This window comes from Scomber japonicus, chromosome 3 (genome assembly GCF_027409825.1).
Source record: "Scomber japonicus isolate fScoJap1 chromosome 3, fScoJap1.pri, whole genome shotgun sequence".
Taxonomy (NCBI): domain Eukaryota; kingdom Metazoa; phylum Chordata; class Actinopteri; order Scombriformes; family Scombridae; genus Scomber; species Scomber japonicus.
Genome location: NC_070580.1, coordinates 15,872,675 through 15,895,149, shown reverse-complemented (window position 1 = coordinate 15,895,149; position 22,475 = coordinate 15,872,675). Strand labels below are relative to the sequence as shown.

Sequence of the window (22,475 nt, the reverse complement as noted above, 5' to 3'; positions counted from 1 at the left end):
CCTGCTAAATTTGAATGATTAAAAAAATCACCAAATATATGAAATTAGGCTTCAAAGTTGTGTAAAAATCTGCATCTTTCTCTGTTCCCAAATGCTGTGGGAGTGCCCGCAGACTCCGCTGAAACCCCCTACCAAGTGTCACCTGTCAATCAAAGTCACCACCTCTACCAGAAACATGGACTAGGCCTGAGAGCTTTCTGCTGCTAACTCAGTGGCTAGCTTGGCAGCTAACTCAGCTAACTGTAGACTGTAGTAGTAGTAGTAGTGTGTGCTGAATGTATTTATACCTCTACAGCAGCAGGGGCGGGTTTATGCCAATCAACCCTGCTGTGATTTTCACACCCACCCACTAAATCCTGAACACAGAAATCTTGAAACAGTTTGTGAAGCCTAGCTCCACAATTCAAATCTAAATGGTTGAAATGCTTTTTACACCTTTTTTAGAAATACATTTATGACCTTAATGTGTTTAGAAGAAAATGTCTGAATTCACATTACACGGTCTTTAAGTGTGATTTCCACAAGTTAAATTATTTTTCTAAACAGTGAGTTTATGTATGATTGAGTATTTGTGTGTTTTTACTGTCTGGTCTGATACTGCTGTACTGTACAGTGTGTGTCAACATGTTTGTCTGTTTATAGTTGCCTCACAGGCTTACAGACCATACACTCTTGGTTCATCACATAGTAATGCTATACAGTTAGTATACTTACTTAGACTCTACTGTCATATTCTCTCATTTTTATTGACATTTACATTGATCATTTTCTGAGATTGCAGTGTAATTTCTCTATTGTCAGACACATCAAAGAATTTAAGAATCGTTATAGCAAGCAATGTTTATTAAAAAACAGATCTACTACAAGAACTACACATAGAATTATATAAGGCCTATTTGATTAAACTACTATTGCTATTACTGTACAATATTGTACCAAAAAAAGAGTGTACCTCTGTAATGTACAACATTGTATATACAAAGTACATCTGAACACAGGATTCTCCAGTAATACAGAGACAACTATAAATAGATTTGACATTACAGTCTTTTTTTTAGTTCTGCTGTTTTCAAATGGACACAAAAATGCATATTTAACATTATTAAATTCTGACAAATCATCCCCACACAGTTAGTCCACACGCAAGCCAAGTTGTTCAAGTGCATGATGATTGATTTGAGATTGAAGAGGGTCCCAGTTCCCCCTTGACGAGACAGGGGGAGCCAGGACAAAACACACCAACCACCCACATGCATGTGTGTGAGTGAGCGTGTGTTGATAAGGTGAGTTAATCTCTCAACTCCACCAACACATACACACACATACACAGTCACAGTCCCTCCAGTTGTCGTGATGAGGTAAGAGCAACACAAATACACCAGGTGATAGACAAACAGTATACAGAGATTAAAAAAACAAAACATTTACAGTTATAATTCATTACCTGGTAGAGAGCATACAGGAATGCAATATGTGTTGTAATTCTGGGAGAGGAATCAAGGAGGAGGGGAGAGGTGTGATAAGAGTATGAGGACGCCTGGGTAAAAGCAGTTCAATACTTTTTCTAGAAGGTGAAATATAATACTAAAGACTCAGTTTACCCTGAATGACATGTGTCCACTTTTGAATTCAGTGGTTTCAAAATGATCCAGATATTCCCTAATTCATCATCAGGTCTGATTTTTCAAAGGTTACCAAATTCTATCAGAAGTACTTGTATTTGGGCTTTATATATACGGTCTCATATACACAAGGAGTAGTGTATTCCCATGTGTCTCCTTGTTGTTTTGTGGCATCCCCCTTATAATGGATGGGCAGTGGTGGGGTGAGGTGCATACACAGTCTACATCCACGCATGCTCACACAGGCACGCACGCACACATGCACACACCCAGACGGCTACACAATTCCACGTTTCACCGTAACAGATTCTGACCATTAATAAACAACGGGGAAGAAAAAAAAGTCCATAATAAAAGCACACTTTGCTTAAGAATGCATCGGATGAGGTGGTTGGTTGTGCTTCTATCTAAAAACACACTCAGGAGGATCCTCAGCTCCATGCTTCCAGTTATCATCATGATTATTAAACATACATACACACCATTAGAATTAAACCCCTTTTACTGTAAAGTCTTAAGTATATAGTTAAAGGAGCAAGCTGTAACTTTTTTTTTTTTTTTGAAGCTGACCTATAGCTGGTATTGCAGATACATAAACTGACGCAATCAGCCAGCTTACCATTGTGGCTGTTGTTTATTGGCCTCAGCATGCAAGGAAAACCTGAAAGGCGTGTTTAGCTGCCACAAAACTCGAAACACACACAGATTTGGAGAAAGTGTGCGTGTGTGTGTGTGTGTACAGTCCAACATTACATATAAAAATGCTGGGTTTCAGTGGTCCCCTACACACATAGTAGAGCTGCAGGAGAGAAACAGCATAATGCCTCAAACAACCAGCTTTCATTATTATTATTGCTATATATGCATTTAGAATTTCTGTTGGATGTTAAGATTTTGGAGAGCACTGCTCCTGTCATGCTCTTCTTGTGGTACTAGTTCTGAACAGTAATAATAATTAAAAAAAAATATCACCAATATATCTAGAGAACACTGGAGGAAGAGATAAAATAAAGCTCTTTATCACATGACTTACACTGATATTTGGCCCAGTTGTCTTTCTTCCTTTCATCATCTCTAATGTCCAACTTTATCTTCACTCTTCTGAAGCAGCAAGTCAGTGTTTCATTTCTACACGGAGTGAGAGCTTAACGTTTCACAGTCTGGAATCAAACACTCCCTTCCAGCCCCAGTACTCATGGGGTTATTAAAAAAGGAAGAAAAAAAAATGTCACGTCTACTATACAAAATCAAACAGTGCTTTTTGTTCCTCACTTAGATCTGTGTGTAAAGGCAAGTAACACTCTTGCACGCCCACTCAAACACAATTTCAAACATCACAAACTAGTGTATGTAAGCTCCAAGTGCGATAGGTCTGTAGGTGTCCATCCTGAGTCCTGTTCCCTTGGTAAAGATTTTAAAATCCAGTGATCCCTGGAATCTCTGTGGTGGCAAAGAAAATCAAGTGTCTTTGAAGGGCAGAAAAAACTCTTGATACTCTAAAGGGAACGTGGCGTCTGAAAACTCGCCTGGACACCATAAGTGAATGCTACACATGAGTAGTGGGTTAGGGGTCTTTTGTGAAACAAAGTGCTTCCAGCACCTGGTAGAAGAGCTGTAAGAATCTTAGTTTGTGAGAATCAGTATGGTGGTTCAGATTTGAGCTGGGGTGGTGACGAGGAGGTCCTAAGCTGGGCAGGATTTGTCGTTAGACTGGGGTGGAGGTGGAGGAGGAGGGGTGTGAGGGAGAGAGTGTGTGTGGCCTGCAAGTGGAGGAGGAGGTGTGGGGGGCACAGTAGAGGTTGGAGAGCCCATGGCTGGACTGCCACTCCCTCCGCCCTTCGGGAACACCACTGGCTTGGGCCTTGTAGCTGGTGGGCGCAGCTCTCTAAAAGAAGGGACAGATGAGGAGAGGGAGGAGGAGGACAGAGAAGGAGATGTGGCAGAGGGAAGTGGGCTCCATGGCTGGCTCTTGGCGGGGCGGAAGGAGGAGGGTACATCGCTAGCTGAGGAGGCGCTCCGCTGAAGTGGGTGAGCATGTGAGGAGCTCCCGTCACTGTCTCGCAACAGACGTGAGTGGAGTGGACTGGAGGGCTCAGAGGCTCCTCCTCCTCCACCACCACCACTCACACCTTTCAGCTGCTCCAGTGTGTCCAGGACCACGTCAGGGGTGTGTGTATGTTTTGAGGTACTCTGTCTCTCCAGCTCCCTGAGCTCACTCAGGGCAGAGCTCATTGCTGCCTCGATGTCCTGCAACACAGGAGGCAGATATTAAAGTAAACATACACAAAAATGGAGAAATGGTGTTAAGTAATTGAACTGAGAGCAGTACCTGTGAGCTATGCTCCACTTGGGCGATGACCTCAGGGTCTAGTGGTCTGTGGTTGCTGAAGCTCTTGGAGCGTCCTGCTGTTGTTGTCTTGCGTAACTGTGGGCTCTCCACCTAAATGTTCAAAATAGCCTTGATTAAATTTTCTACCAAGATCAACTTAACATTCAGTTTGTTACATTAACTTCATGTCACAGTACCTTGGTCTTGAGGGAGGAGTGGCGAGTAACTGAGTTGAGGATGCTGTGAGCGCTGACGGGTCGTTTGTCTCCGGTCTCTTTCACCAGAGCCCCAGTGACAGGGAGAGACGCTGTTCTCACCCCTCCTCCTCCTCCTCCTCCTCCACCTCCTCCGCTAGCTCCTGGACTTGTACTTTCGCTCTCTGAACCCCGGAACGTTCTTCGGATACTCCCAGACTCTGGACGTTTCCTCATCCTGAATGAGAGAAACATTTCAGTAATGTTTTGTTATTACTTGTGTTTTTGTGTTGCAGACAGTCCAGGACAAAAAAGTCTAAAAAACTACAACAACAGCAGCAACAAAAACTCTAACAAGAAATCAAAATAGACAAAAGGACAACCTATTTTGTGGTCCCATTTGTGGAAAATCTATGACCCTTTATATTATAAATAGCTTGTGACTACACGACACACTCACTTGTTCAGGTTAGCCAAATAGATGTCAGCCACATGAGCTCCAGTAGGAGATGCAGCACTGCCTCTGGTGGACACCCTCTCCTCCAGCAGGTCCCTGGAGTCCACATCAGGCTTTGGACTTCCCCGACCCCCATCAGCCCTGAAACAAGCAAACCTTAGTTTATAAATCACTGTCGTGGTTCGAATCCCGGCCGGAGGTCCTTTGCTGCATGTCACCCCCCCCCCCCCCCCCTCCCATGCTTCCTGTCTGTCTACTTCTGAATAAAGGCGTCTATGCCGAAAAAATCTTGAAAAAAAAAAAACACTGTTGTGCTCTATCTTGTACAAAGCCAACAAGGAAATGACTGGCTGTAATTGCTTCTGAAAGACAAAGCTGACTGGTGCCATTTTACTTCTAATTAGCAATTACTGCACAGGCCCCTGACTCATATCTAAACTAGCCATGTGAGAGGGGTGCTATGAAGCACAAGCAGTATCTTCTGATCCATCTGTTGCAGGAAATTAATAATACCAACACTAATTCTAATAAACGTAACACATTTTAAAACTACACAGTAATAATAATAATAATAATGATAATAATATTTTATTTGATGGTGCCTTTCAAGTCACCCAAGGTCACCTCACAGAGAATAAAACATCAAACATTATTAAAACATTGTTTTACCCAGAAGAAAAACAATTCGAACTTAACATTTGTGAGCCCTGGTGTTATTCCTGTATTTTTATTCATTACGACTAACGTGGTAACTTTTTATTCACCACCTCTGTTAAGAATAAGTACAGTTAAGACCATGAACCATCAGCTTTACAAGAAAATTATTTTTTTAGCAGAAATAGTCTTAAGTATTTTCCTATAACACCATGGTGTAGTGAACTGAATAGCAGCTGTAGAGCAATTAGCCACAACTGGACTCTCTTGTTACTACCTCTCTAGTATGCACAGAACTATAAATAATCATCTCACTACTGTGAACAAACTACTGCGCACACATGAATATAGTAGGTAGAGTCGACCAGAAAGTTCAAGTACGTTTTTAAAATAGCTATGGGGATTTCCAGATAATCCTCTGTGTTTGTTTCCTAGTCAGCTTAATACACAAGTGTTTGAAGTTATTTCTGTTTTGTAGCAGGCCATTTGCCCTCTTGGGCATCATTCATGTTAGTGTCATTTCCACTGGAATTTCCCTTCAAACATTTCTGTTTTTATGTTATTTCTTTAGATATTTGATTTGAAACGATTGGAACACATCTTACATGTCTTGGACTACAATATACTGATGTGGCACCAGTCCATCCACTCCGTTGTGTCGTCCCTCCCACCAGTCATCAGAAGCTCGCTGATACAGAAGCAAGGAAGCACCCTTCTTGAATGATAACTCCCGACTGGTGCGGCCCGAGTAGTCGAACCGAGCGACAGCTTCAATCGGATCAGACTCTGAAACAGCCAAGGAGCCTGAGATTCAGAGAATGGTGGACAGGCACAGGAGGTGACAGGGGAGCAGCAACAAATAAGAGAGAAAAAGAAGGTGGTGGAAGAGAGATTAGTGCATAGCAGGTTAGTGCTGCTAAGTTTGGTGACAGCACAAATGTTAAAAATAGCTAAGCAGTAACAAAGCAGCATAATTAACAAGTTACAGGTAGCAGGATGTGAGTTTATGTGGGTTTAAAGGTTAAAGCCATAGTAACTGGTGAGAAAAGCAGGGTGAGATCTCATAAACTGGTGACAGGAGGAAATTGGCTTCATCAAGTTAATTAATTATATGCAGTTGATTTATTGAATGTGTTTGTCAATGTGTGTTTGTGCATATGTGTGTGTGTTACACACCATCTTCACTGTTGTGGCTGACAGACACGGTGTCAGGCGCCGGCTCTTCCACTAGGGGGGGCTCACAGTGTGGACTGTCACTGCAGTAGACAAGGAGGGCAGATGGGGTTAAAAGACACAACTACATATCTTAGGCTGACAACATGTGTCGATGACTCACAGCCTGAGCTCATATTCCTCAGTTCAGTCACATAAGATCATATGCACCACATCACCACTAAGCGCTGAGATCATGACCATCTTTCAAACTTGTACATTGCTTGACATAACAGTTTCAAAATGTAGTTGAGAGCACTGCAAGTTCTAGACATGAGTTTGGGTGTATCCAGGGCTCTAGCCAGGATTTTATTTATATTTTTGCTCTAAATTTTAGTCCCCAACATGAAAGTCTAAATGCTATTACAAATCCCTTTTTACACTGCCAGAAATACAATGCCAGTGAGGTAGCTAGTGAATCCATTATGTAAAGGTTTATTCATTTATTTTGTTGGCTTTAAAGGTATCTTTACTTACTGGAATCAGCCAAATAAATATCCACCATGTGCATTATTTTAAGTTGTAGGAGGCAAACTCTTCTATTGTAGCCGTAGTTCTGGATACAACAAGACTGAGAGAAGTCAGTGTGATTCTATTGTTCCGTCTTCACTTTCTACAGCAGAGACTGAGAGCTTCTCCTCTTGTGTGGCTTACAGTCTTAACAACTACTTTGACTGGCAGTAATCATAATAACCGGTGCTAATAACCGGTGCAGGAGCTTATCGTTAAAGTAAAATTGAAAGTTGGCCCTTGAGCATGTTGTGGTGTGTGTAAGTGTATGTGTGCTGTGCTCTCTGAGGCTGATGTGGTCAGGCGGTACTTTAATCTCCTGTGTGAAGGAGGGTAAGCTGATCCTCGAGGCCCCCTGGCCCTGAGCAAGGCAGACAAGCTGAGCCCCCAAATCACTCCACGACAGCCTCTAAATCAACCACCTGCCCGCCCTTTTTCTGGCCTCCTCATCATCTCTAAGCCCCCTCTAGTCAGATAACAATTGAACAAGACATCCTCTACCCTCCCACTAGCTCAAGTTTGTACCCTACGTGACTTATCACCCTTATAACTCCCCAGTCTCCCACACACACACCCTTTCTTCCCAGACACTCACCAGAAGTCATCACCAGCTCCTGGGATGCTGTAGACAGGGCCCTGCAAGTCCTGCAGCCCAGGAAAGATGTTGTCATGGTGGATGATGATAGTTTTAATGAGCTCATTGACGTGGGCCTGGCAAGAAACCTGGTCATGCCCCTCGGGGACAGACATCAGGGTGGGACCAAAACAGATGGCTAGGTTGTAGGGGTCCATCATGTTGTCTTCGCTGTACTGAGACAGGCTGGAGTGGAAGGGAAAGAAGAGTCATTTAGAGGGCATTATGTCATCCTTCTCTCTTCAACATACGATACACACAAAAATGACGATGCACACAAACAACTATGAAATGTCATTTTATATTGAATCATCTGTAAATGCTGTGTGTGTGTCGGATTGTTTGAGGTCCAACAGTAAACCCCTTAGCAGGCATTAATACAACACTTCATTTGCAAACTGTGGGGATGGAAGGACTCTGGCACTGTGTGTGCATGTGTTTCAATGTGTGAGATGAAGCAGGAGCATTGGGGTGACTGTAAATCACTTCACCAAAAGAAGAAGCTCCCCTTCTGTCTCCACATGAGCTGTCTGGGACCACTTGGTTTACCCAGGAGTCTCAAATTTCAGGTCTTCCACATCCAATATCTTTTTCATCTTTCACTCCTTTTTCCCTTGTCACTTTATTAAAAAGCTTTGTTGTAGATTTTAGGGAGGGTTGTATGGCATTAAAAATATATAGTCAACCAATACTGTACACACAAAGCATACAAGCAGGAAAAACAGACATTTCCAGACATTACTTTTGGATTCAAACCATGGCGCTGAATTAATATGGCTCAAGGTATGGCTCCTAATGCACCCCCAGCAGTCAGAGTAGGGGGTATCTGTATTTTAATTGCTTCCCCTGATGCTTCTGCAAATACTCCTACTACTAGTCAATGCTTTTTTGTTGGAGTTTGTCGTCATCTTTTCAGAGAGATTGGGGTTGTAGCTAATGCAACCCTGTTTAGCCCACTGAGACACTGCATGTGATATTGAGCTAGATAAATAAACTTGCCTAGAAGTGGGAACTGAATCATTTCTCAAAGAGGAAAGCTTTCAGTTCCTTAAGGAATGAAGGGGTAGAAATACTCCCAGTGGGGTTCTTATTGACTTTTCACAAAGGCAAAAGGATGTTTAGATTTGGAGTGTGAGAAGGCCAGATGAAGGCTTTTGACCTCATCCTGGTGTTTATGAGACTATGTATTTATTTAACTGTGTGTGGGGGGCAATCATGACTGATAAGAAGAGCATGAGGGTAATTCAAGCTAGCTATCTTATCAAGCTTTTATTTTTGTACATAGACAAGTTTTAGATTTTGTGCTCTTTACATGAAATTATGCACCACTTGTATTGATCTTGAGCACAGACAGTTTTAGAATGGTAGAAACACCAGCCTTCAAAAGTTTACACCATAATTCTGTCCCTAAAAGTGTGTCAATATAGTGTGGGTCAAATTTTGTGGTTGTTGTTGAGAACATAATTTCTGCTGTTTCCTTTACCCTTGTTTCAAAACTTCATTGATGATCCACTCCTGTTATGCACCTATGCTGTCACCATTTCTGAAACTTGTCACATGAACATTTGCATAACTTGTCACTAAGGAATCTGCAGTTCAACAACCAAACATTTGCCTATTGAATTGAAAGCCTCACCCTGAGGCCTGAGGACGTCCTGAAACTCACATACAGTATGTCCTTTGTATTTTTAGTCAGTCCAGGTAATACATAACTTGCATAACAGCACTGTCTCGTTTTAAGCACTGACTATAACCATTTTTTTGACAAAGAAACTACATATTGTTGGCTGCTTGCCTACTTTTTTTCGATTGCCTTTGTTTGTGTGTCCTGCTACTCACTGATTGAGGAAGGCAAACAGGTATCTCATAATGATGAGGGTTTTGCTTGGCTGAGACTTGAGAACTTTCTTAATGTGGACTGCCCGCTCCTGGAGGCTCTCCATCGCTGGAAAATAACAAAGCCATGACACCCAAGAGATTACTCACACAATAAAGCACATGAAAAACACAACAACATATGGAGACACAAAAAGATGTGACACTTACAGACACAGGATATGAGGTCATGGAAGACTTCCTTAGGGAAAAGGGCGTGGTCCAGTCCTCTAAAGTAGAGCTTGAGGACACCAGCAATTGAGTCCATGTCGTGGTCATTCTGGTCCCCAGCCAGCGGGTCCTCACCTACATCCGGGCAAGAAGACAGGGAGAGAGGACAGGGTGTGTGGGGTTGAAGAACTAGACGTTCTGTTTAAAATATTCATGTTTCCTGCTGGATTATACTCCTACCTCTCTCAAAAGCATTCTTGATGTCATTGACTTCCACCTGAGAGCCTGATACTCTGAAAATGCCCTCATGCTGCAGTCCTACACAGACATAAACACACAAAGTATTTTTAATGAAAACCCCTTAAGCTTTCACAGCATTATATAGTTTGATAGCATTGTGTTAGTTTAAGATAAGAAGTTCTTGTAAAATTCCTAATTCAATTTTATCCAGAACCAATCACACATGATACAAAAATGTAACCAATCAGTGCACAGTAAAAGCTGCAGCTAAACCTATCACTTCACTGAAGAATTTCCTCACCATGGCGACTGATGAAGCGGATGCAGCTCTCGACCATCAGAGGAATGGTCTCATCCGATTCCTAAAATAGGGGGAGAGGAATTACTCCCAATAGAGCAAGATGGACAGGAAGAGCAGTGTGGAAATACAGCGCAGCGCACTTCATGTCAGAAAAATTGTCACACATACGTCTGCACACGCACATGCATCGGTGCACACATTTAGGAAGAGTGGGTATTAGACATGGGGGAGTGAGGGTCGGTGCAGCTGTTGCTAGGAAACGGCTCTTTTCCCTTTTTTCTCTTTGTTTGTTTGGGGGTTTCCAGAAATCAATCAGAGGTGAGGCCATAAAATGTATGTTGGGTAACAAATGTACAGTTTGCTATCTGAATCGCATTGTGGTTTTGATTTGAAATTAACAGCCTGATTTTAAATGAACAATCAACTGATTTCTCTGCAAAGTGAGAGTTGATAGCCACGACCACCCACAAGGGGGGGCCACAAACAAGAGATTTCCAAATGGAGCAGTTGCTTTTGGTCAGGAATGTGTTGTTTCATATTGCATGAGAATGTATCAACAGACTGTACTTATTTGTGTATTTGATTATATCAATCTGAATAAAGTGATAATAATCAAAGTGATAGGTTCCCATGCATCCTGTGGGCGGAGGATACTGTGTGAAAACATGTGGCTTGAGTTAAAAACAAAGCTACAGTGGCTCTGACTGAGAATCTTATAGCCACTCAGAAACAAACACACACACATGCATGCACACACACTTATGATATTACCTGCTTCCGTACTGTCGAGTTTCTCCGGCCACTACACAGAGAGAGAGAGGGGAAAGAAAGGAACGGCACTCTGTCATTATGTCTCCAGAGAAAGTCTATTTATACACACAACTCTGCTAAGGCTCTATTTGTACACATATGCACACGTGTTGAGAATATCTATAAACAGTGAAAGGGAAAATAATACCCCTGGCTGCCAAGATATCAACCTTAAACACTGCTATGGTATATGTGTGACAAAAGAGTGTGTGTGTGTGTGTGTGTGTGTGTGTGTGTGTGTGTGTGTGTGTGTGTGTGTGTGTGTGTGAGCCTTATTTCCTTCCTTCACCACACCTACCTGGCAAGGCAACAGTCAGTCTTCTGACCTAAAGCAGGGAGAAACAGGAATAGGGGGAGGGGAGAGAGAGGGCATGACGAAAAAGAGAGAGACAGAGATAGACAGTTATAGTACAAGCATGACACATGATAAGACAACTTCAGGTGGACAGAAACAGAGAAACAACTCCCTTCTTAAAGGACATGCGCACACACGCGCGCACACGCGCACGCGCACGCTCACGCTCACGCACGCACACGCACGCACACGCACGCACACGCACGCACACGCACGCACACGCACACACCAATGTAAGGAAAGGTTTTCTTGTAAAAATGTGGAAATACAGACACATTCAGCCCTGAGGAACACTCCCCCTCACACTTAAACATACAGCTGCATCCACATATGGTTACTGTCACTGTGACCTAGCCCTCCACACACACACATAGCTAGTGATTATTAGATATATTAAACTCATTCTGCTTCACTGCGTGGGTCCTGGCGCGTCCCTCTACACCACTCAGCTTTCAGATCTACTGGTTTTTCACCTCCAGGCATCAGACATTTCCTGAATCCATCTTCCTACAACTGAGGGGGGAGCTAACACACAAATGCACACGAAGGCACACACACAGACAGACAGACAGGATAGAAGGACGATGTCTGAAAGGTATGAAGGACACTCCTGCAGTCCCACTCACTCTCTCCCAGGGTCTTCTGGATGAGGTCATGCTTGGCCTGCAGCTTGGTGATCAGGTTCCTGCCTTCCAGAAACTCCTTCAGCTTCTGCAGCACACAAAGACAGACACCAGAGTCACACATTATGCTCATATATAACTGCTGTAAGCTCTCAGTTCAATCTGCCTTGGTACCACTATTGCTCCTGCTAAGATCAAATATTTATCCATGACCATAACTGGCACTGACTGTGAAGTAAAACTGCTCCGTCTCCTGCTGATTGGCCCGTCGCTTGGCAAGGCTGGGCTTGCTGAGATAAGATTCGCTGAAAGTGGACTTGACCGACTCCATGCTGTTGCTGTGGTGGAAGCACTCTGAGACGTCGTAGTCCTCCACTGTCACCATGTCTTGGATGGTGGACAGAGTGGCCTCCATGGTTTTCTTCACCTGATGGGCAGTAGAGAAGATGAGATAAGATTTACAAAATAGCTGTGCTTAACAGACCAATGAATGGGTAGAATGAAATATAAAGATAAATGATTACCAAAGAAGACAGATGACAGATGTAATTGGTGGGAGATGAGTGGAAAAATGAAAAGAAAAAATATCTCACCTCTTCATTCTCAATCTTGAGTGTGGAGAGGCGGGACAGCAGCTGCTGACACCTCTGGAGTAGCTCACTTTCCAGTGGCTTTTGTGCACACACTACTCCCATCTATACACACATAGAACCATCATGAACATATTGAAACAATAGCATTTAAAATTGCCCTCATGCTGACAAACACAAATAATGGCACTGTACCGTGTCTCCCATGTGGGACTGGAAGTCAAAGCGAGCTGGGGGGCAGAAGACATTGTTGTAGGTCTCCATTAGTTTCTGTTTGTCCCCGTTGGGCTCCAGACTCTCAGCTGCTCCTTCCAGTGCCTCCAGACCAGTGTGTTTGGATGTCTCTACATTCTGTTCTGCAGATAAGTAGGTTCGCAAAGCCCGATGTAGGCTGGCATGGTAGCCCAGGTCACAGCACTGCACACACATGTAAAATCATACATAAACACATCAGTATGTAAGCATTGTTGGTGAAAGAAATTTAAGTGGAAAGAAATTATATCAGAGTGATACCTCTCATGTTTTGTCTCCTTGTGCTAACCTGCAATTTTAGTGCTACTATAATTAGTTTAGTCAGTCTCGGTCACACTCTTTCACAACCACCGGTGTCTAGACTCCATCGGGGGGACATTCCTATATGGCACACGATATGACTACCCCCATATGATGACATCATAATGGGGTGTATTTGCTAAAGTATCCTTACATATTTCTTCAAATTGTACACAAAATCCTTGCTCAACAACTGTTCAAGCTCTTCTTTCATTTAGTCTATCCTGATTGAAACTAACTTACTTAAATAAATACTACAACATGGAGGTAAGACGTGTTTGTTTTATCTGAGATATTGTGCATGTTAGATGGATGTACAAAAGGACAAAATATGCACACTTTAAATATGTGAATCTCAGTTCATTAGACGTCAATGCCGTCTTTATCCTTTTATTTTTCTTCATGCCTTCTTTTATAATAAACTACGACAGACAATGTTAATAGAACAATAAACTAGTGTGTGTAGTTAATACCATAAACCTAGCACTGTTTACTGAAGCAGTGTGTCAGTGCTATCAATCAGTGTGACATTGAACACTTGGGGCCCCATCTTGCGGTTGGCGCACAGCGGATGGCGGGCTTGGTGCATGTGTCTTTGTTAGTTTCCCCCGGCGCAGTTGTCATTTTCTCGCCCTGTGCCCACGTTGTCTAAATAGCAAATGCACTTGCACCAGTCTGTGCACTTATGGGTGTGTTGGTCTCAAAATGAGGTGTGGTCAGGCGCATTTGCGACGCGTTACTATCTTAAGACAGAGGAAAGCGATTGCACTAATGACCAAAAAAAAACAGTTCTAAAGTCACTGGCACATATTTCACTGTTATTTAAGGGGCGCATCATCAATAGTCCAATATGCTCCTAGATAGGAGGGTATATAGGCGCAGACACGGTGCTTGTTATGCACAAGGACACGCAGCAGCACACAAACATGCAAAACATTACAAATAAAAGGACCACAATGTGAATTCGTATTATGATGTACATCAATATATTAAAAATACATGTCATATTAGTTAGTCATAATATTCATCAGATTTAATTAATTGTAAAAAAAAAAAAAAAAAATTAAATGAGAATGAGCCTTCCACTGTTTGTATTTTTTTCTTCTTTTGGGGGGGGGGGGGGTCAGCACCTTGGAGAGTGCCGCTGCGGACAGTCCTAACAACCTATGAAAGTCTGTAGCCTCTGAGATGCTGCACAGAGCGCAGTGCCATTACGCACAGCCACTAACTGTTTATTAAATCAGCTGATGACACCAGGCTGCTGCAGTATAACCACACACACCTCTACACTCATCAGACTGCTTGGTTATATCTCCATATTCTTCCTTTATATGAATTAAATGTGAGGTTAGCAGCTCATCAGCCAACTTTCTTTTCAAAAAAGTAACTCATGTTATATTATTGAAACACATTGCTGGGTAAATGCGCTGTTATAATAGCAATCCACCAAAGTGACAGTGCTCCTTGATATTAAAGGGAATGGGAGATGACAATCTGATTGGTTTACTGCGTGTTACGCCAAAAACATGCCTATGATTAATGAGGGGACTTAAGTCCATCCCTTTTAGACCATGCGCCTGCGCAGTGACCATTCTTCTGCCGTCAAAATAGCAAAATTGGATTTGGATACGACCCAAAGGCACTTGCGCCACGCACTTCATGCCATGCGCTATAGATTGTTAAAATGGGGACCTTGCTGTTGATTGGTCCATCAATCAGCAGGCAGTGAAGTGTTATTATCCAGCAGGGAATTAACTCCATGTTATTTAGATGTTTTGGCCACTGGCAATCTATAGGGTTGCAACATCACTTTAATCACAGGAGACAAAGAAAACATGAAGGGAGGATATCCAGTCTGCTTCCTTCATTAAGAGCACTGAAGCTAATGTAAAGAGACTGACCAAGGGGCCACCACAGGGTACAACACAGGAACACACACTCACACAGCAACTGTATTTACCCACATACAGACAAGATGTCCACATATGTATGCTACCACAGTGTAACAGGATGTATTTATACTCACATCAATGATGTCAGCGAGGTCGTGGATGTAATATTTGAAGACACAGCTGTTGGTGGCCTCAAGAGCAAGCAGGTACTCATTTCTTGCCTTGATGGCCTTCAGCTTGTTCTCTGTGTACTTGGCTTGTCTCTGATCGGAGAGAGAGATAAAGTAGAAAGAGAGAGATTGTAAAAAGGGCAGTGGAAAGATATCAGGAGAAAAGCAAATAAGAAGGGTAATGACAGGTAGAGAAAGGGGAGGGAAGGGATAATAGGTGTTAGAGTGAAACACCTCAGTATTGATTGTGGATAATAAGATGTGGGGAACCATGTTGCTGTGACAGGCCCCAGCTGTAGTAGACAAGGTTAGCAATAAGCCAGCCATGCACTCATAAATAATTCATGAGACAGAGACACACACACACATCATAATTCAGTATGACAACAGGTGCAGCTCTCTGAAAAAAGTCTCCCTCTGACTGCTCGTTGCCCTCCATCTTCTCTCCCTAACATTCTCCGACCCTGCTCACCTTCTCCTTCATCTTCTCGATTTTTTTTACACTGGAGCGTCGGACGGGTTTCTCGTCGCTCTTGATGCTGGCCAGGGTGTCGGGGGAGCGTGGCGTCTGCCGGTCATCTTGTCGGCTGGAGCGTCCCATCTGCTTCTCCTCCTGCTTCTCTGCATCCTTCAGCTTGGACTCAGCATTGATGCTGTCCGTGTTGTACATGTGGTACGTCTTCATCACCTGGGAACAAGATTTGAAGGAAAACATGAACATGTGCCAGTGTGTCTCATTTCTTCCTTCAGTTCTGGCTCTAGATCAAAAGTGTGACTACATCAGACAGCATCATGAAAAAAAGTACTGCAGCACAGTACACAGACAGATTTTTTTTTTTTTGGCATTCCCAAATATTGCAGGGGATGAGTCACACAAACTGCCTCCTCTACTGTACAACACTGCTTTGCTTGGACATGGGGGTTATGAGTTTAACATGAAGAGTCAAACACATGAAACAGATGTATGTGTGCAGTGTCAGCCTTATTCCGGTGACCACCACCAGAGCTATCATTATGCTATTCTGCCCAAAATATTGCAGTCAGACACACTGGTCTGTCTGCAAGGATGCATGTGAGCATGTGTGCGTCACTCAAACCAGATCTATTTTTATCACTTACTATATACTATAATTACAGCATAAAACCAGCTTTTATGGGCAATGGCTGCACTGAGGCTATACTGTTCAATTCTCCTCAGAGCAGCACTGGAGTAAGAGACTTTGCCCACACACACACACAGACAGTGAAATACAGTTTGATTTGGCAGTACCATGGACATGTGTAACCAAATGCTATGATGCCCCTGACAGCGTGAGAAGACCAAAACAACAGACAGGCAGACCTGATGTCTGAAATCTCAGCTCTCAGCAATCAAATCAGACTGTCCAAGATTTGTTTTTTTGTTTTTCATTTTGAGCTATATAAAGATGAAAAAAATCAGAACACAGTATTATGGATTCACAGATTGTGGAAGTGTAATTGCAGTGGTTTGTCTTACCGTATAAAGCTCATTAAGAACTTTCATCAGGTCCTCTTGCAGCTGTACACCAACCTCTTTGCTCTAGAGAGACAAAAGTTAGATTAATGTGAATAAAGGCCTTCAGCCATTAGCTCAGTGTTGCTAATACCATTAGTACCATTAACCTACAACCAGTAACATCAATACCCACACAGCCATATGGTTAACCAACTGCGCCTTCATCAGTCAAGACTAGATTATCAAGCAGAACAGGAGTGGAGGAGTCACTAGTCCAGATGAATGAGGCAGTAGTGTTGGACTTGATGGATGTGGAGGAAAAGGAGGAAGCTACAGATACTGATCTCGGCATGATGGAAAGGAGCAAAGGGAGCAAGACAGAGAAGGCAAAAGAACTAAAGGGCCAATGGAAGAGGGCAAGGTGACGAAGTTACAGGAAATTAGTGGTGACTGATGACTCCAAGCAACTCAAAGATCAGTCGAGTCCACACAATACACCACTGTACACACACAAACACACATTCACAGCTCCTCTCATGCTTTTGCACAAATATGTTGGGACTCAACCCAACTACTCAAAGGACACCATTCAAACATGATCTAAATAATGATGAAATAAGAAGCAATAACTAGCTACAAAAATATACATATTTGTGATTTTTACAGTATCTACAGTAAATGAAGCTGACTTAACTTGAAAACAGACAGGTATGAGAGAAAGTAGAGGAAAAAGAAAGGGGAAATTAAAGAAGGGAGAGAGGAAAAAAAAGAAGAAAGTCAACTGAAAAAAATGAGTAAGGAATGCAGAATGAAAGCAAAACCAGATTTTGCCAACGCATGTTGAGCATCTGTCTTTCTCTGGCAGAGGGCATAGAAGAGGACTGGGCAGAGTTTAGTGGGGTATCAGGAGGTGTAGAGGTAAAAAAAAGAAAAAAAAGAAAAGAAAAAAAGTGAAGGACTGCAAGATGAAAGGTGTTTAATGCAGTAAAGGTGGAGACTTAAAGGGATAAAGGAGGGAGAAGATCTAGTTTGCACTGTCACAGAGAGGTTGGGGGGATGATTAACCTATTTGGTGGAATTAGAGAGAGCAGAGAGGTCAGGAACAGAGGGGTAGGTGTGTGTGTGGAGAAACAAAGCGACAGGGAAGAGATTTAGGATACTGCAGCAAATGAAAGAATGAAAGAGGTAACAGGATAAGTGAGGTTGCCCCACCTTCCCTCTTTAAAGTGCTGTAAGAGGCTCATATTATGTGACATCCAACCAGACTACAGCCAATCAAAAAGCAATCAGCCATGGCTGAGCCTTCCTATCTATCAACTACAGATCCTGACCTTTGTACTTCTCATCTTGCCTCTGGTCATCTGTCTGGCTCAGTGAAACTGCACAGTAACAAAAAACTAGCACGCTTCATTAGCCTTGATGTCTGTTGTCCGAGTTGAGACTGAGTACTGATTAATACTGTTTGACTCATTAGTGCTTTCTTCCTGACAGTTACAAGGTCTCACACACACCCACAGTGTTATTCTGCACTACTTTCCACAATGGATGGAAGTGTCTGAGATGAATGTGTTGACTTCTCTAATATGGGTTGTCTCCATGAGTTGTGAGTGTCATGGCCACTGGCATTTCAGCTATTCATGCCCCTGACTGGAAATGTTATAAATGAACTAATTATCTGCGTAATTAGCCATCAGGGTCTTCTCTGTGTATGTGTGCAGTATGTTTATGACCCAGACATGATGGAGACAATCCTCATGCCAAAGTACAACCAGTGTCTGACAGAGATAAAAATAGAAATAAACACCCATGACCCAGCCAGCAGAGAAAAGAAGAAAAAAGAGAGAAAGTGTGGGTTTTTTTGGACTGCTGTATCAGTCGGACAGTGATAGGAGGGCAGACATTTGTGTTCTCATTGCTTGTGATCAGACTGTAAGTGTAGTTCAAAGACGACCTATCAGGTTGGAAATCAGCAGCCTCTGACATGACATTCCTTACACAGACTGCTTCACTTTGCCTTCCAAACACACACAGACTGATCTTACCTATACTTGTGAGGGCTTTCCAGTGACAACATTCCTAAACCCTGTCCATAGCTCTTCTCAGCACAAGATCAACATTGATCCTTACCTTAAACTTAACCCTTAACCCTTAATATTTTGACCCTAACCCAAGTCTAACTTTGAATCCAGACTGAAGCTGCATGATCTTCAGTCACCTTGCAGGAGAAAAGAAGAAAATGATGAATACCCTCCCCCTCTCAGCTTGTGTATTTGGTCTAATGTGTCCATCCTGGAGATGAACAACTGTCTCCCCAGGGAGGAATCAGACTTGGTATTTGTTCTACAAGGTCACAGTAAGCTCTGATCCATAGAGAAATCTCTTCATCCCCTCTCTCTTTCCTCTCTTGTCCTCTCACGAGGCCCCCCTCTCTCTATCCCGTTTAATTTTCTCTTTCTGTTCTTCCTTCAGATTCCCTCTTTCTCTCCATCAGCCTGTCTCGTCTCTTCTCCCTCAGACTAGCGAGGCAGAGATCAGAGGAGACAGGATTGAGGCTACTGTATGAAAAGCAAACAGCCTGAACTCTCCTGGTCTGAGGTTCAGCTGACTTGCTGTCACTCAATAAATCAGCCGAGAGAGACAACAGATGGTGGAAAAAAAGGACGGACAGGGCAGAAATATTACATGGATTTTAGCAAACTGGGCTGTTACTGATGTAAAAAACATGTGCTCAAACAATGATATTATTATCCAGAATATGTTATCATTTAAAAAGGCAACTTCATGAATTCCTCACTCTGAATTCAATTAAATAAAATCTATAAAAGGATATTTGAAGTACCAAAAAATGATATCTGATCACTCATTGCAGATTACACACAATCTTAATAGAGACTGAAATCATCATTAAATCCATTACGACAACTGAACAGAGTGAAGCCCTGCTGCATCTGTGGGCTTTACCTTCTTGAAGAGGCGTCCTGAGTCCTCGCTGATCTGTGCGAAGCGGGGAATGATGTTATTGAGGTAGAGGTCGGACAGAGTGGCGTGATCGCGGCTCTCCCTCTTCACCTGAAGCAGCAACAGGTTCCAGCAGTTCACTGGAGATAAAATGCTCTGCTCCTTCCTGCACAGAGGGAGGGAGAGAAAGATAGAGCGAGTCTTAAAATGCACTCAAGGACCCCCCAAGCATATTTTAAATAAATGACTAACATTAAATCCCTTTCATCTTTCAAATTCCCCCTCTCATCCTGTTGATAGATGCGCACACAGACCTACTGCGTATTAAATGTAGAGACAAGCTCACTCTTCACTTGCTGTTTTTTTCTTTCATAAAGATGAAACAAAGCATTGGAGTAATCAACAGAAAGGGAGAGGATACCCAGACAGATTTACGTGCAAAACAGCCACACACACACACACACACACAGACACACACAGACACACACACACACACAGACACACAGACACACACACACACACACAGTGAGCCAACCCAAACAGGGGGATTCAGCCAGGGTACAAAACCCAGCAGGAGGAGGTTAGACTCCCCAACAAGCACAGCTGTCACAGAAAAGGAGTAAGAGAAAAGGAGGCAGAGAGACACTGTAGTAGACTGTAATGATTTTACCAACAGTCTAATACATCAATACTGTTTCTTTGTCTTTGCTTGGAGTGCCCATAAAGCCATTACACAAATGCAAGGCTGTCAATGCTCTGGTTACATTACAACACAACCCCTTTCAGAGAGTGTGTACACAGTTTTATATGTGTGTGTGTGTGTGTGTATGAGTGTGTGTGTGTAGTATGTGTTATGGATGATCCATGGATGATCTAGTGGGTAAAATGGATTATGAGTGAGTGTAAGTGGATGAAAGAAGGTCTTTCTGCCGTTAAGAGCAGCTTTAACTGGATAGAAAGAGCGAAGAGCCGCAAGGCATTTACATCACACACACACACACACACACACACACACACACACACACACACACTCACACACACACACACACAAACATTAATGGGGTCAGTAAAAGTAAAGCAGTGACCCAAACATACACAAGGTCAGACAGACTGAGAGAGTCTTTGACAGAGGGTATAGTGAGGGGAGGTGTGTGTGTGTGTGTGTGTGTGTGTGTGTGTGTGTGTGTGTGTGTAGAAGGATCTAATTAGATGAGTCATAAACAATGATGTGATATGCTGGTACTGGCTGCCACTGGTCAGATGGTCAAATGACTAGCACAGTGTAATAATGATAATGATGTCAAGAGAAAAAACAGTACAAAACAAAAAGCAAATCAACCTCCTACATATATATTAAAATGGCGAGATCTTGAAACTCATGTTGCATTCGAAAATGGGAAACAGTCATGTGGACACACGTGTGTTTGTATCACTTTACTCTGACTTCTCTATGCTGTCCATTTCTTTTCCGGTGTGTCTGTCTTCACTGGTTGCACAACATTTTCCTTCAACAAAACAGGGCTGCAGTTCCTCTATTTACTCAACCAGCTTCCCTGTCTCCATGTGACATGTTTCCCTCAGCCCACCTCTGATCACCTAACATTCTATGACCCTCTGCTGATCACAAGGTAAACACAGAAATGTCATTGGCTCCCCAAAGGCCACATGACCTTAAGGTCAGGTGCTGCAAGTGACGTCAGAGGTAAAATGCTACATGGTCATTTACATTCAGGCACGTAGCATTAAATAAAGCAGCACTGCACGCTTTTTCTATAACTGAAGCGAGTCACACAGCGCTCAGGACAATACTTTAATAATGTGATTGACACCACGATGCATGAAGAAACAAAAAATTAGAGCTGGGGTGACATTAATATAATTTGCAACAATGCAACACATATTAGGTGATATTTACTCAATGTAATTTTGTAATATAGTTTAAATGTTGTTGTTTCCAGCTGTGAAAGACTGAATTACTGTTAATTATTGAATAAAACACTGTTAAATATTGTTATGTCATATCTATAATGACTTATTAATGGTTTAATAATTTCGAATAAATATACAAATACAAGAGATATAAAAAATAACATCAGTATTGTCCTTTAAAGCAGTTATACTCAGGGTAGATACTGATTCAATTGTATCAACCCCAATTCCAATGCTATTCTTCTACATCAGTTCCTGTTATAATTCAATCCTTGTTCAAATGTATAGCATTTTAAGTAAGGGGGGACATTATTTCCCCCCGGTGGATGTTTGTTTCCACAATGTGTATTATGCATGCCTCCAGATGTTAAACACACACATTCACATAAAACATCCAACAGCTGCATAGTTTGTCTGAATTCACTAAGGCATAGTTCTGTGATTGTGAATTATCAATCTTGTCAGGTTCAATATTCATTCACTCTTCTACACTTCTTTTCATGAGAATTGGTCACGCTAGTACTAGCAGACTGAAAATGTTGTATTATACATACTGCAGAAAATGCTACCTCCCTGCATTCAATTATTGTCACTCACTGCTTATAATTTGTTGTACTAATACAGTTTAGTAAAGTTTAGGTATATTTCGAGTCCTAGCTCTGTTCAGCCACATTTCAATTGTTGATGCAGGTGACTAAACCACGCTTGTGTGTGTGCAATCTACAAGTGGAGTCATTCAGCATTTTTTTTAATGAATCCCCAGTTGAGTGTCCCCAACTTAGAACTATTTACGGAGAAAAGGTTGTGTATTATTTTTCTCAGTACTTTCAAGCTCCATTAGTATTGTAAACAGACAAAGCGGAAGAACAGGAAAAACTGTTGGTGAGATTTAAATGAATACAGCCACAACAGATGCAAAA

General features: G+C 42.4%; 1 protein-coding gene across 4 annotated transcripts in view; it reads right to left on the bottom strand.

Annotated features, from left to right (window-relative positions):
- Positions 1-961: 961 nt before the first annotated feature.
- Positions 962-22,475, bottom strand: part of srgap2 (SLIT-ROBO Rho GTPase activating protein 2) — a 51,933-nt gene continuing 30,419 nt past the window's right edge. For 3 of the 4 annotated variants that reach the window (XM_053316738.1, XM_053316737.1, XM_053316740.1), the window contains 21 exons: positions 19,630-19,792; positions 16,690-16,752; positions 15,664-15,879; positions 15,156-15,284; positions 12,773-12,994; positions 12,581-12,682; positions 12,217-12,414; positions 11,991-12,075; positions 11,308-11,335; positions 10,971-11,001; positions 10,200-10,260; positions 9,899-9,976; positions 9,659-9,793; positions 9,452-9,557; positions 7,574-7,798; positions 6,433-6,512; positions 5,862-6,060; positions 4,606-4,743; positions 4,149-4,383; positions 3,952-4,062; positions 962-3,869 (listed from right to left, as the gene is read on the bottom strand). In XM_053316738.1, the coding sequence (XP_053172713.1) occupies positions 3,306-3,869; positions 3,952-4,062; positions 4,149-4,383; positions 4,606-4,743; positions 5,862-6,060; positions 6,433-6,512; positions 7,574-7,798; positions 9,452-9,557; positions 9,659-9,793; positions 9,899-9,976; positions 10,200-10,260; positions 10,971-11,001; positions 11,308-11,335; positions 11,991-12,075; positions 12,217-12,414; positions 12,581-12,682; positions 12,773-12,994; positions 15,156-15,284; positions 15,664-15,879; positions 16,690-16,752; positions 19,630-19,792 (3,169 nt within the window). In that variant the 3' untranslated portion in view covers positions 962-3,305. The remainder of the gene's footprint in view (positions 3,870-3,951; positions 4,063-4,148; positions 4,384-4,605; positions 4,744-5,861; positions 6,061-6,432; positions 6,513-7,573; positions 7,799-9,451; positions 9,558-9,658; positions 9,794-9,898; positions 9,977-10,199; positions 10,261-10,970; positions 11,002-11,307; positions 11,336-11,990; positions 12,076-12,216; positions 12,415-12,580; positions 12,683-12,772; positions 12,995-15,155; positions 15,285-15,663; positions 15,880-16,689; positions 16,753-19,629; positions 19,793-22,475) is intronic. The other variant, XM_053316739.1, reaches the window with a different exon arrangement.